The 19,012-nt window shown below is 48.2% G+C and overlaps 1 protein-coding gene across 3 annotated transcripts in view; it reads right to left on the reverse strand.

Annotated features, from left to right (window-relative positions):
* GLIS2 (GLIS family zinc finger 2) overlaps window positions 1–19,012 on the reverse strand; it is a 96,352-nt gene that overhangs the window by 24,644 nt on the left and 52,696 nt on the right. For 2 of the 3 annotated variants that reach the window (XM_056534995.1, XM_056534994.1), the window contains 2 exons: window positions 1,221–1,433; window positions 926–1,074 (listed from right to left, as the gene is read on the reverse strand). In XM_056534995.1, the coding sequence (XP_056390970.1) occupies window positions 926–1,074; window positions 1,221–1,398 (327 nt within the window). In that variant the 5' untranslated portion in view covers window positions 1,399–1,433. Of the gene's footprint in view, window positions 1–925; window positions 1,075–1,220; window positions 1,434–3,960; window positions 3,983–19,012 lie in introns of those variants that run through there. The other variant, XM_056534997.1, reaches the window with a different exon arrangement.

Raw genomic sequence — 19,012 nt, forward strand, 5'->3', positions numbered from 1 at the left:
GTGTGTATTATCCCTGTACTGTGACATCACTGTGTATTATCCCTGTACTGTGACATCACTGTGTGTATTATCCCTGTACTGTGACATCACTGTGTGTATTATCCCTGTACTGTGACATCACTGTGTGTATTATCCCTGTACTGTGACATCACTGTGTATATTATCTCTGTACTGTGACATCGCTGTGTGTATTATCCTTGTACTGTGACATCACTGTGTATATTATCCCTGTACGGTGACATCACTGTGTGTATTATTCATGTACAATGACATCACTGTGTATATTATCCCTGTACTGTGACATCACTGTGTATTATCCCTGTACTGTGACATCACTGTGTATATTATCCCTGTACTGTGACATCACTGTGTGTATTATCCCTGTACTGCGACATCACTGTGTATTATCCCTGTACTGCGACATCACTGTGTATATTATCCCTGTACTGTGACATCACTATGTATATTATTCCTGTACTGTGACATCACTGTGTGTATTATCCCTGTACTGTGACATCACTGTGTGTATTATCCCTGTACTGTGACATCACTGTGTATATTATCCCTGTACTGTGACATCACTGTGTATATTATCCCTGTACTGTGACATCACTGTGTATATTATCCCTGTACTGTGACATCACTGTGTATTATCACTGTACTGTGACATCACTGTGTGTATTATCCCTGTACTGTGACATCACTGTGTATATTATCCCTGTACTGTGACATCACTGTGTATTATCCCTGTACTGTGACATCACTGTGTATATTATCCCTGTACTGTGACATCACTGTGTATATTACCCCTGTATGTATGACATCACATCCTTCTTGGTATAGATGAAGCACTCCCCCTACAGCATGGGGCAGGTATAGCATTTAACAAACATCCAAGTAATCTGTGTTAGGGAAACAGACTCACCAACAGATTGTCCCCACAAGTCACCCTCTCAGGGGACAAAGATGAGCGGCTCGGGGAGTCCATCCCAGAAGGAGGGGAGAGGCTGAGGTCCACAATTGGTGGAGTAGAGAAGGGTGGACTGTCCCCCTCCCGGAAACGAGACAGGAACCCTGCAACGTGTAAAGAGGAAAGCAATGGTTAACTGGAAATCCAAGCCATTGAGGGAGGTCACCATCTGGATATAGTGGGGGCATTAGATATGGCCTAACAAATAAAAGCTAAAGGGGGATGGAATGACACATATATAAGCGAATACCTGGCGGGGGTGAGGGGCAGATGGGGGTGATAACAGTGGTCCCATCGTCCCGGATCATCAGTTCATGGTGCACCACATTTCTCTTAGTGCTCCCCCCGTTGCGATCTCTCTTCTCTCGTGCTGCCCGCAGCTTAGAGATACTGAGCTTCAGGTCCAGGGGCTCGTCCAGTGAGTGCATGATCGATGGCTACACCCAGAGCGCCCCCAGCTGTCCTGGAGAGAGAGGACAAGTCCATTAGAACAATATGCATAGACTAACATACTGAGGCCGGTCACAATCTGCAGCACATTGCACCATTAACCCATTGCTCATCACAGCACAGCATCTCCTCTTACAGTACAATGCAGGGGTTAAGTACATTCATGTGTCAGGGAAAGGATAACACCAATTGCCACGTGTGGTTTCCTGAAGGGTGAGGGGGTGTAGGTTTCCCCTTAGAGATCTAACATACCCCCTCTCATAAGGGAATCTGGAAGAGGGAGGGTCACCCATCTAATGCCATGTGGGGATAAAGGCGTGTCCCCCCCTCCGCGCCACCCCCATCCTGGGCACCAGGCCAGCCATGGCCAGACACTGAGGAATGTTGGAGGCCTGGGAGCACTATGGAGAGAGAATGGGAGGGTGGAGAGAGATGGTGAAGGGGAGGGCGAGAGAGGACAAGGGGAATGTGAAGGGGAAGGACACTGGAATAGAGGGAAAGATAGTGGACGGGGAGGAGAGACGGGAGAGACCGGCCAGGAGGTGACAGGTAGACGGGTGCCCGGGGGCACTGCCAGAGACGAAACCCAACCATCATTATAGAGAAGAGCACATGACACATATATGAGGATAAACTACATACACAACAGTGCACATGTATATACTCAAATATAAGCATATAAAACAATGCACATGTACACCAAAACATAAAACAATGCACATGTACACATACAAAGATAAAACAATGCACACACGTGTACACATAAGACAATACACATGTACACACATATACACATATAAAACAATGCACATGTACACACACATACACATAAGACAATACACATGTACACACATATATACACATAAGACAATGCACATGTACACAAAAACATAAAACAATGCACACATGTGTACACATAAGACAATACACATGTACACACATATACACATATAAAACAATACACATGTACACATACACATAAGACAATACACATGTACACACATATATACATATAAGACAATACACATGTACACACATATAAAACAATACACATGTACATATACACATAAGACAATACACATGTACCCAAAAACATATAAAACAATGCACATGTACACATACACATAAGACAATACACATGTACACATATATATACACATGTAAAACAATGCACATGTACACAAAAACATAAAACAATGCACATGTACACAAAAACATAAAACAATGCACATGTACACATACACATAAGACAATACACATGTACTCATACAAAGATAAAACAATGCACACATGTGTACACATAAGACAATACACGTACTCATACAAAGATAAAACAATGCACACACGTGTACACATAAGACAATACACATGTACACACATACACATATAAAACAATGCACATGTACACATATACATAAGACAATACACATGTACACACATATAAAACAATGCACATGTACACATATACATAAGACAATACACATGTACACACATATAAAACAATGCACATGTACCCAAAACCATATAAAACAATGTACGTGTACACATACACATAAAACAATACACATGTACACACATATATACATATAAAACAATGCACATGTACACACAAACATAAAACAATGCACATGTACACAAAAATATAAAACAATGCACATGTACACATACAAAGATAAAACAATGCACACACATGTACACATAAGACAATACACATATACACATAAGACAATACACATGTACACACATATATACATATAAGACAACACACATGTACACACATATATACATATAAGACAACACACATGTACACACATATATACATACAAAACAATACACATGTGCACACATATAAAGCAATACACATGCACATACATACACATATAAAACAACACACACACTTATAAAACAATGCACACACATGTACACATACGACAATACACATGTACACATACACATAAGACAATACACATGTAAACACATATATACATATAAAACAATACACATGCGCACACATATAAAACAACACACACACTTATAAAACAATGCACACACATATACAAATACACATTAATGCCCAGTTGTACACATGCAAACTGATATTCATTTATATACACACACATAGACATAAAATGCCCGTGTATACACATGTAAATAAAACACACATATACACACAAAAGAAAATCATACAAAACAACGCACATGGATATAAACACAAACAAATATACAACATGTACACATTCCTAGAAAGATGTGAACAAACAAAACAAAAAACTTGTGTGTACATAAAAACAATAATATAAGTAGCATATCTATTATACAGGAAATACATGAAACTATATACCTCAAATCATCAATCTAATCCATATACATTCATCATAACCTAACATATCCATTCTGTACTACACATATACAGTAACAAATCACACACACACACTAATCAGGTACAACCACATAGCAGACAATATACGTATAGTGCTGTGCTAGAGGCCGGAGCCCCCCTTTTGTTTATCCCAATCTATCAGTATTTAATTGCTACATACGTTTTTGCACCCTACTGCCACTTTAACTTGTTTTTCCAACCTAAAAAGAAAAGACAGACCATGTTTTTTTTTTTTTTTGGAAATGGTCAGATATGGTTGGACAGATATGGTTGGACAGATATGGTTGGACAGATATGGTTGGACAGATATGGTTGGAAATAACCCACAACAGAGTCACTAGGACCTCAGTGGTCTCCAATCTGCGGACCTCCAAATGTTGCAAAACTACAACTCCCAGCATGCCCGGACAGCCAACGGCTGTCCGGGCATGCTGGGAGTTGTAGTTTTGCTACATCTGGAGGTCCGCAGGTTGAAGACCACTGCACTAGGTGTTCGAGTCATTGGATTGAATGGTGTCTGCCGATTCCAGCTTTGATTTCAATGGGATTCTGCTGCTCAGTGCACACTACACAAGATCCATAGCGGAACTTCCGATGCGGATCCAGATTCCGCCAAAAGGGTGAACATGTTCTTTCTCTCTGTGGAATTCTGCCTGGAAAATCCCATTGTCAATGGGGCTGTCAATTGCAAGGGGTTAATTTCTGCTGCAAATTCTGAACCAAATTCCACCCAAGATTCCATTTTTACTGACTACCGCAGCCTCAGAATTATTCAACCCCCTAAATAGAATCTCTCATGTTACACTTGAAAATCAGATATTGTGTAAAGCATTAAAGGGGTACTCCGGTGGAAATTTTTTTTTTTTAAATCAACTGGTGCCAGAAAGTTAAACAGATTTGTAAATGACTTCTATTAAAAAATCTTTAGCCTTCCAGTACTTTTTAGCAGCTGTATGCTACAGAGGAAATTCTTTTCTTTTTGAATTTCTTTTTTGTCTTGTCCACAGTGCTCTCTGCTGACACCTGATGCCCGTAATCAGGAACTGTCCAGAGCAGGAGAAAATCCCCATAGCAAACCTCTCCTGCTCTGGACAGTTCCTGACATGGACAGAGGTGTCAGCAGAGAGCACTGTGGACAAGACAAAAAAGAAATTCAAAAAGAAAAGAATTTCCTTTGTAGCACACAGCTGCTTAAAAGTACTGGAAGGGTAAAGATTTTTTAAGTAATTTACAAGTCTGTTTAACTTTCTGGCACCAGTTGATTTAAGAAATTTTTTTTCCACCGGAGTACCCCTTTAATACCAAGTATACCTGGTCTTAAAGGGTTTATCCAGGAAAAAAACTTTTTTTATATATATATCAACTGGATCGAGAAAGTTAAACAGATTTGTAAATTACTTCCATTAAAAAATCTTAATCCTTTCATTACTTATGAGCTTCTGAAGTTAAGGTTGTTCTTTTCTGTCTAAGTGCTCTCTGATGACTCGTGTCTCGGGAACCGCCCAGTTTAGAAGAGGTTTGCTATGGGGATTTGCTTCTAAACTGGGCGGTTCCCGAGACACGTGTCATCAGAGAGGACTTAGACAGAAAAGAACAACCTTAACTTCAGAAGCTCATAAGTACTGAAAGGATTAAGATTTTTTAATAGAAGTAATTTACAAATCTGTTTAACTTTCTGGAGCCAGTTTTTCTTGGATAACCCCTTTAAATGTTTGTGCTATTTGCCCCAAATTTTTAAAAGACCAAACACACTTCTGAAAATGAGGCGCAGTTAACACCCTTTGATATTCCCCCCACTAAATGTCCCTAAGGATACAGATGGAAGCATTGATTATAAAGTAAAAGGAACATTGGTTACACTACCTGGATGTGGTAGAAAGGGGGCGCTATTACCCACTGCTACCACAGGTGGTCAAAAAACCCTCGAGTGACTGAAAATGATCCATATGCAAAGTAAGACACAGACTATACACTGAAGGTCTTCATGTCGGAATTACAAGACTCCAAAATGCTCAAACCACATAGAAATTTTCAGACCCTTTAACTTTTTTCCCATTTTGTCATATTGCGGTCTCTTGTACTAAGATGAAAAAAAAAAACTTAAAGGGGTAGTCTACTGCTCTAACATCCGGAACATTTAGTTCCAAACGCTGGGTGCGGGCTGCGGGGGTTGTGACATCATGGCCACACCCATCATGATGTCATGCCCCCTCAATGCAAGTCTATGGGAGGGGGCGTGACGGATGTCACGCCCCCTCCCATAGACTTGCATTGAGGGGGCGTGGCCGTGACATCACAACCCCCGCAGCCCGCACCCAGCGATCTGAACTAAATGTTCCGGAAGCTGGGGCAGTGGAGTACCCCTTTAAGCTTTCCCCGTTCTGCACTCAATACCCAATATTGACAAAGTATAAACAATGTTACAATTTATTGGAAAGGAAAAGCTATTATTTCTTATATACAGACACTTTGATAAGTATTTTATTGGGGCAGCTCTGGATGTGATTACAGACTCTGGTCTTTTTGGGTTTGATGCCACATGGTTAGCACACACGGGTTTTGCTCTGATATACATTGCCAACAGTGAGAACTTATTAAGACAAGGCTGTGTCCCAGCAAAAAACAAGCCATGAGGCGAAAAGTACTGCCTGTAGAGCTCAAAGACATGATTATGTCAAGGCACAGATCTGGAGAAGGGTACAAGGGGCACAAAAAGTTCCAAAGAACACAGTGGCCTCCAGAGCTATTAAATGGATGAAGTTTTGGGGGAGAAGGACCTTGGTAAGGTTACCAAAGATCCTGTGTGCAGATGGGGACAATTTCCAGAAGGTCAACCATCACTGCAGGGGTCTGGACTTTATGGCAGAGGGGTCAGAAGGAACTCTCCCCAATAAAAGACACATAAGAAGCCACTGAGTTTGCACAGAATTACCTATAGGCCTCTCAGACTGTAAGAAGCAAGATTCTCTGGTCTGATGAAACCAAGATTGAACTTTCTGGCCTCAATTCCAAGCACAATGTCTGAAGGAAACCAGGCACTGCCCATCACCTGCCCAATACCATCCCTACAGTGATCATGGTGGGGGCAGCATCATGTCTGGGGGAAACCAGGCACTGCCCATCACCTGCCCAATACCACCCCTACAGTGATCATGGTGGGGGCAGCATCATGTATATAGGAAACCAGGCACTGCCCATCACCTGCCCAATACCATCTCTACAGTGATCATGGTGGGGGCAGCATCATGTCTGGGGGAAACCAGGCGCTGCCCATCACCTGCCCAATACCATCCCTACAGTGACCATGGTGGGGTCAGCATCATGTCTGGAGGAAACCAGGCACTGCCCATCACCTGCCCAATACCATCCCTACAGTGATCATGGTGGGGGCAGCATCATGTCTGGAGGAAACCAGGTACTGCTCATCACCTGCCCAATACCATCCTTACAGTGATCATGGTGGGGGCAGCATCATGTATGGGGGAAACCAGGCACTGCCCATCACCTGCCCAATACCATCCCTACAGTGATCATGGTGGGGGCAGCATCATGTCTGGAGGAGACCAGGCACTGCCCATCACCTGCCCAATACCATCCCTACAGTGATCATGGTGGGGCAGCATCATGTCTAGGGGAAACCAGGCACTACCCATCACCTGCCCAATACCATCCCTACAGTGATCATGGTGGGGGCAGCATCATGTCTGGGGGAAACCAGGCACTGCTCATCACCTGCCCAATACCATCCCTACAATGATCATGGTGGGGGCAGCATCATGTCTGGGGGAAACCAGGCACTGCCCATCACCTGCCCAATACCATCCCTACAGTGATCATGGTGGGGGCAGCATTATGTCTGAAGGAAACCAGGCACTGCCCATCACCTGCCCAATACCATCCCTACAGTGATCATGGTGGGGGCAGCATCATGTCTGGGTGGAAACCAGGCTCTGCCCACCACCTGCCCAATACCATCCCTACAGTGATCATGGTGGGGGCAGCATCATGTCTGGGTGGAAACCAGGCACTGCCCATCACCTGCACAATACCATCCCTACAGTGATCATGGTGGGGGCAGCATTATGTCTGAAGGAAACCAGGCACTGCCCATCACCTGGCCAATACCATCCCTACAGTGATCATGGTGGGGGCAGCATCATGTCTGGAGGAAACCAGGCACTGCCCATCACCTGCCCAATACCATCCCTACAGTGATCATGGTGGGGACAGCATCATGTCTGGAGGAGACCAGGCACTGCCCATCACCTGCCCAATACCATCCCTACAGTGATCATGGTGGGGGCAGCATCATGTCTGGGGGAAACCAGGTACTGCCCATCACCTGCCCAATACCACCCCTACAGTGATCATGGTGGGGGCAGCATCATGTCTGGAAGAAACCAGGCACTGCCCATCACCTGCCCAATACCATCTCTACAGTAATCATGGTGGGGGCAGCATCATGTCTGGAGGAAACCAGGCACTGCCCATCACCTGCCCAATACCATCCCTACAGTGATCATGGTGGGGGCAGCATCATGTCTGGGGGAAACCAGGCACTGCCCATCACCTGCACAATACCATCCCTACAGTGATCATGGTGGGGGCAGCATCATGTCTGGGGGAAACCAGGCACTGCCCATCACCTGCCCAATACCATCCCTACAGTGATCATGGTGGGGGCAGCATCATGTCTGGGGGAAACCAGGCACTGCCCATCCCCTGCCCAATACCATCCCTACAGTGATCATGGTGGGGGCAGCATAATGCCTGGGGGAAACCAGGCACTGCCCATCACCTGCCCAATACCATCCCTACAGTGATCATGGTGGGGACAGCATCGTGTCTGGAGGAAACCAGGCACTGCCCATCCCCTGCCCAATACCATCCCTACAGTGATCATGGTGGGGGCAGCATCATGTCTGGGGGAAACCAGGTACTGCCCATCACCTGCCCAATACCATCCCTACAGTGATCATGGTGGGGGCAGCATCATGTCTGGAGGAAACCAGGCACTGCCCATCACCTGCCCAATACCATCCTTACAGTGATCATGGTGGGGGCAGCATCATGTCTGGAGGAAACCAGGCACTGCCCATCTCCTGCCCAATACCATCCCAACAGTGATCATGGTGGGGGCAGCATCATGTCTGGAGGAAACCAGGCACTGCCCATCACCTGCCCAATACCATCCTTACAGTGAAGTATGGTGGGGGCAGCATCATGTCTGGAGGAAATCAGGCACTGCCCATCACCTGCCCAATACCATCCCTACAGTGATCATGGTGGGGCAGCATCATGTCTGGGGGAAACCAGGCACTGCCTATCACCTGCCCAATACCATCCCTACAGTGATCATGGTGGGGGCAGCATCATGTCTGGAGGAAACCAGGCACTGCTCATCACCTGCCCAATACCATCCCTACAGTGATCATGGTGGGGGCAGCACCAAGTCTGGAGGAAACCAGGCACTGTCCATCACCTGCCCAATACCATCCCTACAGTGATCATGGTGGGGGCAGCATTATGTCTGGGGGAAACCAGGTACTGCTCATCACCTGCCCAATACCAACCCTACAGTGATCATGGTGGGGGCAGCATCATGTCTGGAGGAAACCAGGTACTACTGCTCATCACCTGCCCAATACCATCCCTACAGTGATCATGGTGGGGGCAGCATCATGTCTGGAGGAAACCAGGCACTGCCCATCACCTGCCCAATACCATCCCTACAGTGATCATGGTGGGGGCAGCATCATGTCTGGGGGAAACCAGGCACTGCCCATCACCTGCACAATACCATCCCTACAGTGATCATGGTGGGGGCAGCATCATGTCTGGGGGAAACCAGGCACTGCCCATCACCTGCCCAATACCATCCCTACAGTGATCATGGTGGGGGCAGCATCATGTCTGGGGGAAACCAGGCACTGCCCATCACCTGCCCAATACCATCCCTACAGTGATCATGGTGGGGGCAGCATAATGCCTGGGGGAAACCAGGCACTGCCCATCACCTGCCCAATACCATCCCTACAGTGATCATGGTGGGGCAGCATCATGTCTGGGGGAAAACAGGCACTGCCCATCACCTGCCCAATACCATCCTTACAGTGATCATGGTGGGGGCAGCATCGTGTCTGGAGGAAACCAGGCACTGCCCATCCCCTGCCCAATACCATCCCTACAGTGATCATGGTGGGGGCAGAATCATGTCAGGAGGAAACCAGGCACTGCCCATCACCTGCCCAATACCATCCTTACAGTGATCATGGTGGGGGCAGCATCATGTCTGGAGGAAACCAGGCACTGCCCATCTCCTGCCCAATACCATCCCAACAGTGATCATGGTGGGGGCAGCATCATGTCTGGAGGAAACCAGGCACTGCCCATCACCTGCCCAATACCATCCTTACAGTGAAGTATGGTGGGGGCAGCATCATGTCTGGAGGAAATCAGGCACTGCCCATCACCTGCCCAATACCATCCCTACAGTGATCATGGTGGGGCAGCATCATGTCTGGGGGAAACCAGGCACTGCCCATCACCTGCCCAATACCATCCCTACAGTGATCATGGTGGGGGCAGCATCATGTCTGGAGGAAACCAGGCACTGCCCATCATCTGCCCAATACCATCCCTACAGTGATCATGGTGGGGGCAGCACCATGTCTGGAGGAAACCAGGCACTGTCCATCACCTGCCCAATACCATCCCTACAGTGATCATGGTGGGGGCAGCATTATGTCTGGGGGAAACCAGGTACTGCTCATCACCTGCCCAATACCAACCCTACAGTGATCATGGTGGGGGCAGCATCATGTCTGGGGGAAACCAGGCACTGCCCATCACCTGCCCAATACCATCCCTACAGTGATCATGGTGGGTGCAGCATCATGTCTGGAGGAAACCAGGCACTGCCCATCAACTGCCCAATACCATCCCTACAGTGATCATGGTGGGGGCAGCATCATGTATAGAGGAAACCAGGCACTGCCCATCACCTGCCCAATACCATCCCTACAGTGATCATGGTGGGGGCAGCATCATGTCTGGAGGAAACCAGGCACTGCTCATCACCTGCCCAATACCATCCCTATATTGATCATGGTGGAGGCAGCATCATGTCTGGAGGAAACCAGGCACTGCCCATCACCTGCCCAATACCATCCCTACAGTGATCATGGTGGGGGCAGCATCATGTCTGTAGGAAACCAGGCACTGCCCATCACCTGCCCAATACCATCCCTACAGTGATCATGGTGGGGGCAGCATCATGTATAGAGGAAACCAGGCACTGCCCATCACCTGCCCAATACCATCTCTACAGTGATCATGGTGGGGGCAGCATCATGTTTGGTGGAAATCAGGCACTGCCCATCACCTGCCCAATACCATCCCTACAGTGATCATGGTGGGGGCAGCATCGTGTCAGGAGGAAACCAGGTACTGCCCATCACCTGCCCAATACCATCCCTACAGTGATCATGGTGGGGGCAGCATCATGTCTGGGGGAAACCAGGCACTGCCCATCACCTGCCCAATACCATCCCTACAGTGATCATGGTGGGGGCAGCATCATGTCTGGAGGAAACCAGGCACTGCCCATCACCTGACCAATACCATCCCTACAGTGATCATGGTGGGGGCAGCATCATGTCTGGAGGAAACCAGGTACTGCCCATCACCTGCCCAATACCATCCCTACAGTGATCATAGTGGGGGCAGCATCATGTCTGGGGGAAACCAGGCACTGCCCATCACCTGCCCAATACCATCCCTACAGTGATCATGGTGGGGGCAGGATAATGCTGTGGGAATGACTGATCAGGGTTGAGGTAATGAAATGTGAACCTGATTGAGAACGTTCTGTGCTGAATGTTTACCTTCCAATAAGACGATGACTCTTTACATGGGCTGATTATTGGGAACGAGTATTGCTACCTAATATTCACCTAATAATTGGGCAGTGTTAAAGGGTCTTAAGACTCCTCAGGAATACAGTCACAATCTGGTGTCTGGCTATTCATCATGTTTACAGGATAAACTGCTGGTTATATAAGTTGTGTTCAGCTATTTTTATTGTTCTTGTTTGGTTGTCTTTCTTTTCAGTTTTTTTGCAATCATTTTGCTATGACTCTACATCCCATAGATGCACACATCCTCCCTATACACATACAGAAGGACGCTGTGATCAGGGCTCCGCTGTGAGGCGCACAAGGTGACAGGGAGCAGCCAGCTGTGACGGAGGGCACAGGAAGGACTGATGGCAGCGCTGGGACCGAGGGGCACTGACAGGGTGTAACCACCAGGGAAGACATAAGTGTCAGACAGCACTGAGATGGTGTGACCGATGAACATACACGGGGAGAATGAGAACAGACAGGTGAAGAAAATCTGCAGCATGTGACAGGCAAAAGCATAACCTCAATGATGAGACGGAACCTGTATGAATACAGAATAAACTGCTTAACAGGTGCAACCCTGAAATTCTTCTGGTAACAATGAGACATATTCACATTTTAGCTCATCGTGTAGGGGGTTCAGGGTAGAGTTGACCATCCAAAGTTTAGTCATGAGGACGGGGCTCTGGGGTCTCAGGTCCAGCGCCACCTATAGGCAAGGTATGTGCCAGCCTAGAGTGCTCAGGGGATAAAGGCGCTACCAGCGGATCCTGGGCATCCCGAACGAGCACAACCTTAAACTCTGTGTGCGCCTTGAGTGGTGGTCTTTATTTTACATGGCGCCTGCAGTATGGGGGCAATGTAAGGAAATATGGGGGCAATGTGAGGAAATATGGGGGCAATGTAAGGAAATATGGGGGCAATGTAAGGAAATATGGGGGGCAATGTGAGGAAATATGGAGAAAATGTGAGGGGATATGGGGCAATGTAAGGAAATATGGGAGCAAGGTAAGGGAATACAGTAACCCCCCAACCTACGATGGCCCCGACCTACGATCATTTCAACATACGATGGCCTCTCAGAGGCAGTATCAACATACAATGCTTTTGTATGTCGGGGCCATCGCATAAACGGCTATCAGACTGCTTCAGCTGCCACCGGATAGCCGTTTATGGTGCCCCATGTGGTCTGCTGACGATCACTTACCTGTCCTCAGGGCTCCAACGCGTCCTCTTCGGGATCCCCTCCATCGTCATCATCACGTCGCTGCGCGCGCCGTCCCGTCATCCAATAGGAGCGGCGTGCGTAGCGACGTGATGGCGGTGACGGAGAGCGAGGATGCCGGGGAAGCAGAGGCCTTGCCGGAGCGTCGGGGACACCTCGGGGACGCGGCAACAGCGATGGACGGTGACATCCAGGGCAACGGTGACGGTCTGGAGCGGCGGGGACACGTGAGTATAACCTCCAATACCAGTGGTCTTCAACCTTTGCACCTCCAGATCTTGCAAAACTACAACTCCCAGCATGCCCGGACAGCCGTTGGCTGTCCGGGCATGCTGGGTGTTGTAGTTTTGCAATATCTGGAGGTCCGCAGGTTGTAGATCACTGTCCTATACTTTACATTGCACGGATCCCTCAACATGCGATGGTTTCAACAAACGATGGTCCGTTTGGAACGGATTACCATTGTATGTTGAGGGACCACTGTATGGGGCAAGGTAAGGAAATAAAGGGGACATGTGAGGGAATATGGAGAAAATGTGAGGGAATATGTGGCAATGTGAGAGAATTTGGGGGTAATGCAAGGGAATATGAGGAAATATGAGGGGACCTGCTAGATTGGGGCAATGTGAAATCAGTCAAGTGTACATGTGCTCTGAATGGGGAGAGGGAAGAAAGCTGCTACCAGACTCCTTTGTCAGCCGCTGATCTCCCTTACAACCAAAGCAGCTAAAATCCAACATGCCTGATCCATTTCTCCCCAACATCATCTGTCAGGGTAGAGCCAGAGGCCTCCATACACAGTAGATATGCAGCCAATCCCACAAAAAAAAAAAAAGTTCTCTAAGCAAAATGATTGGTGATTTTATGAGAGTTGAAGGGGTTTTCTGGACAAACCTGATTGATGTCCTGTTCAGGATAGGCCATGGATAGGCCATCAATCGCTGGCCAGCAGGGTGCCGATACCCATCACCTCTGCCACTTACATGTTTGGTTGGGCTTCCTTGGCTGTAGGCAGTGAACAGGGCCAAAAGCATAGTGGCTGTGCCTGGGTACTAGAGCTCAGTATCAGTTCATTTTAATGGAAACTGTGCGGCAGTAACTAGACAAGATCAACACACAGTGAATGGTGCCAACTGCTTCCAAACCTCTTGACTGTGTAATGCGGGGCCGCAGCTGTGCTGTACAGCTAATTGGCAGGGGGTGCGGGATGTTAAAAATAAACTTAGGGGCAAAAAAACTGAATTGCGACACCACACACACCGTCACACACAGGTACAGACACTATATTATAATGTACTCGAACTTTACAGCCCCTGTAGCACAGTCAAATAAAAAAAGCATGGAATACCCCTTTAAGTGCAATCAAAAGTGCGGGCTGCAGCGCAACGGTCCCAAACTGAGTCCCAGCAATACATCACATCTATAGGGTCCACTTCTGTTAACAGCAGGATACATTTAACAGGTATTGAAAGAGCTCTATTGGTCCTTCAATCGTCATTACAAATCATACAATAAATTACTATCGCACAAAGCATGACAGTACAATATACAGCACAGGTTCCCTAAGCTATACACCGTACCACATGCTACGCTAACACTCCACTCCATCACTCAATATAGGAGAAACAAAGTAAAAAAACAACCATACTTTACAGTCTGTGATCGGGGAGGGGCGTGGGAACAATGGAGGGGGGGGGGGGGGATCCCAGGGTCAAACTACTGGGCCAACGTATGTGATACAATTAACAGGACCGGTGTCATCCTACCATAACATACATGTTTGCGAGGTTTCGGCTCTATGAAAAGCCTATGACACTGAAGAGAGTGCTGGTTCTCATTGGGGGAGATCCAGCTGGTGTATGGAGTCAATGCTCTATGGGAAAAAAATATGAAAATCAAGTCTCTCATAGACACAAGAAAACTCCCCCTTTAGCGCCACCTATAGGTTGCTACCTCTTCAACGCCTGAGCCTTAGGGATTGTACATTTGCAGGTTGGTCTATATAGATTCCAAGTCTTTCAAGATGGACGTAGCCAGTCTTTTCCCTCACGTTCACCGGCTGGGCGTGGGGATTAAGATGGTGTTATGAGGGTTAATATACCCCCCACTACAAACCACAATTGTTAGTGACTTAAAAGCTAAATCCTCACAAGTTTCGGCATGTCCGCTCCATCCATTGAAGAATTTCCTCCTTTTCTCCAGCCATAAGAGACCTGGAGCAGGTGAACGCCGATCCACAACGCTTCACCATTACACAGTATACGTCCTACAGTCCAGCGGGCTTCACCAGCGTCACAATCGCACGCATTCACCTTCTTGACACCTAATCTCTACTGTATGACCCTAAGCAATAGGCTACATGGCAGGTTGTCATACAACGTTGCGTTCATGCCGTCACCGAACGTAGCCTTCAGCGGTCTGTCATGTAAGTCAGCAGCCGCTCCATACACAATGATGATGATGGAGCGTGTCGCTTGGGGCTGGATGTGCCAGCAATGTAAAGTACTAAGGCCAGCTAAGGGCTACATCACATATTCTGTAGAAGTGTTTCCCAACCAGGGTGTCTCCAGCTGTTGCAAAACTACAACTCCCACCCTGGTTGCAAAACAATGCTTTAGACCAGTGGTCTTCAACCTGCGGCACTCCAGATGTTGCAAAACTACAATTCCCAGCATGCCCGGACAGCCAACGGCTGTCCGGGCATGCTGGGAGTTGTAGTTTTGCAACAGCTGGAGGCACCCTGGTTGGGAAACACTGTTCTATAGACTGTAGTTCTAAAGTGGGAGCCGGGGAGAATGGCCATTGGGATCACCATGATGTCAGGAGAAAAAGACTCAGACATGTTGAATTTTAGTCACAACCAGAGTTGCCCCCGCTTATTTCCCACTGCCTAATAATAATACATGCACGCTCAGCCAAATCGAGCATGCATGTGTATGTTGGAAGGGGAGGTTGACTGGGAGAGATAACTAAATTTACCTACCTAGGTGTGAGTAGGGATCGACCGATTATCGGGGTTTGGCCAATATTGTCGGCCGATATTCATGATTTTGGACATTATCGGTATCGGCAATTACCTTACCGATATGCCGATAATGCCCCGCCCTGCCAGAGACCGCCGCCACTGCCCCATTGCCTCCCCTATCCCCGGTTTTATATTTACCTGTTCCCGGGGTCCGTGCTGCTTCTGGCTCCTGCGTCGTCCTGCGCTATTGCTGTGCGCTGCGCAGAGCAATGACGAGTGACGTCTTCAACGCGACATCACCGTCAGTGCGCACAGTGACAGCTCAGGACGCCGCCGGAGCCAGAAGTAGCGCGGACCCGGGAACAGGTAATTATAAAACCGGGGATGGGGGGAGGCAATGGGACAGCAGCGGTGGTTGGACTCAGGAGGACCCCAGGACAGGCAGGGGGAGAGAAGCGGGTGGCGGCGGCGGTCTCTGGCCCTGCAGAAGCCGATGCAGTTCATTGATTTAAAGCGCCCACTTTAAATCACTGCAGCGGCTTCTGCGGGGCTGGGGGGGGGGGGGGGAATATCGGTATAAGTTATCGGCTATCGGCCTCAAAGTTAACATATTATCAGTATCGGCCCTAAAAAATCTACATCGGTTGATCCCTAGGTGTGAGTAATATTAAGCATCAGCTGCACTTATACAAGCTGGTGACCTTTATATTTGATGGTCCTTTAAAAATAGGCTGATAACATTCAAAGTGTGTACCCAACCTAGGACCAGTCCCATGCTACAGGCATCCGCAATGGCACAAAGCAAAATCTTATGTTGATGCTTCTTATAGCCAAACACTTGCATGTCAAATATGCTCAAATGCTAGCTCACCAAGTTTCTCCATAGGCATAGCATTCTCGTGTGATGTCCCAGTACGGGATATGTTCCTACAGTCCTGTCAGGTTGAGTCCCTGTATGTCCTCAGGGTTCTCCTGCAGTGTTCCCCCATAGTGTGTATAAGTTTTGTACTAAGGGTAAAGAACCTTTGAAATGGTTACATGATTGTTAGTCACATGATAATGATTGTTACATGTTTAAGTCATATGTTATGTTTCTTACCCAGAGGGCCCCAGGTGACCAGATGACCCACAGCTAGCCTATGGACTCCTTGCTCAGCCCCCCTTTATAAGAGGGGGAGGTACTACAATCGCTCTTCCACCTCTCTTAGATCCTGAGGTCAAGTCCAGTCCAGACATCTCAGAGCCAGTGTCCAGCACATCTAGAGGCCTCAAGCCTGAATTTCAGCCACAAGTCAGTAAGTCAAGTCATCCTTGTCTGCTGTCACTATCTTCTGTCAAGTCCGTTATAGTCAGTGTGGTGGCTGCGCTAAAGTCTGTCAAGTCACTGCAAGTCCCAGCAAGCTGCCCCTGTGTCCCCTGTGTTAATGTCACCTCTCTGGGATCCTGGCCGAGCTGTAAAGACTGTTACCATCTGTCTACCTCAGTAAAAGCTACCGTTAACCTTAACCTGGTCTTGGACTATTATTTGCCCTGCCTAACCTAGGACTAGCGGTGCTACCTTTGGGAGGTTACATAGGCAAACCACACCCTGGCATCATGAACACTAAGGGGTTAGCACCATCTACCCCTGGGCAACACCATCTGCCCCTACACCTCACATCCCACCCCGTGGCTTACCACAATCTTTGGCGTCACAAACAGGATTCGGGTGTGTGCCATATGCCACAAAGCCATAAGTCCTCCGCCCTAGTCTGAGCTGTGTCCGAGAAAATCGTATGCCGATGCAACAGAAATTTGCGCCAGAAAATGCAGAGTGTTACTGAAGGCGCTGGTGAAATAGTGGGGTAGGTGAAAAGGAGTCCATTATCTGTTGTTGAAAGTTGCTTTGAGGTCAGTCAAGTCGCAGTTTCTAGTCCTAAGTGTGACTTGAAAGGTCCGCCCCTTGTTGTCAGGGAGGGGGGGCGGAAGAAAAGGATGCTCCGCTGAGAAACTTCCGGTCCCAAGCACCGCTGATGACGAAGTTCCGGACGGCGGCCATTTTGTTGGAGCCCGGTATAAGAAGCGATGCGGAGCCTGACATCTTCGGTTCTGAGGAAGTGCTGGCTGAGAGTAAGAATATGGCGGAGGCGCAGCTGTCCATGTGTGCGGAGAGTCCCAAGATGGCACTGGAGGGCCGGCAGATTGCCGTGGCCGCGGCACAAGTGCTCCAGGAGTTAGCGGATCGCCTGCATAAGCTCACCATCGGTGCCGAAGATGTCCAACTGGAAGTGCCATTGCCAGAGGATTATGGAGAGTGGGCTGCAACTCTGGTGGAAGGTACGCCAAAGTCATCACGAGGACCTTCGCCGGTGAGGGGATCCCATCACCGGACCTGGGGATCCTGGGCGGAGATCGACACGGAGGAGTCAGAAATGAGTGCCCCAGCCGGTGCCGCGTTCTCCACCCCTCCATCTACCCCCAGTCCAGAGTCAGTGCCCCAGGTCCAGCAGTCCCCAGCACGTCCCCAGTCACCACCACTACCCAAGTGGCTATTTGGCGACGAGCCTAACTTGATCCAGTACATGAGGGAGCATCTTCTTCCCCTGTCAAGGAAGTCCCTTCCCCCAGTTCCTCCGGCCCAGTCCGAAAGGGCTAAAAGAGAGGCTGAGGTGGCCACCATTCTGGAGGAACTGAGGGTTCAGCGAATGGAGAGATATAGGCCGAAGCAGCTGCCGTTTAAGGTGCGACAGGAACAGCAACTAGATACCAAAAAGTTGGAGGCCCTGTATATTGGAAAGCTAGAGCACCCTCAGTAGGGCGAGCCACCCCTCGAGTGCCATTGCACAACAGTAATCAAGTTCGACAAAGTGAGGGGGTTTGGCACCCTTATGGACTGCCACCATGGGGGCATTTTTCTAGTGAACAGGAGGGCAGTACAAAAGGACTATCTCCTCCCAGCTATGCATTCTCTGAAGAGCAGGGAGATTGTGGAGTACACCCATGTACAGAGTCTGCGAGGGGAATGGGCAGCATCACTAAGAATCCCACACAAATCTCCTTCGCCTATTTCCCCTCTGAAGATTGGGTCTCAGATCCATTTTGTCTCCTGCCACCAAGCGAGCAGTTGTTCAGGAAGAGT

Source organism: Hyla sarda, chromosome 8 (genome assembly GCF_029499605.1).
Source record: "Hyla sarda isolate aHylSar1 chromosome 8, aHylSar1.hap1, whole genome shotgun sequence".
NCBI lineage: Eukaryota > Metazoa > Chordata > Amphibia > Anura > Hylidae > Hyla > Hyla sarda.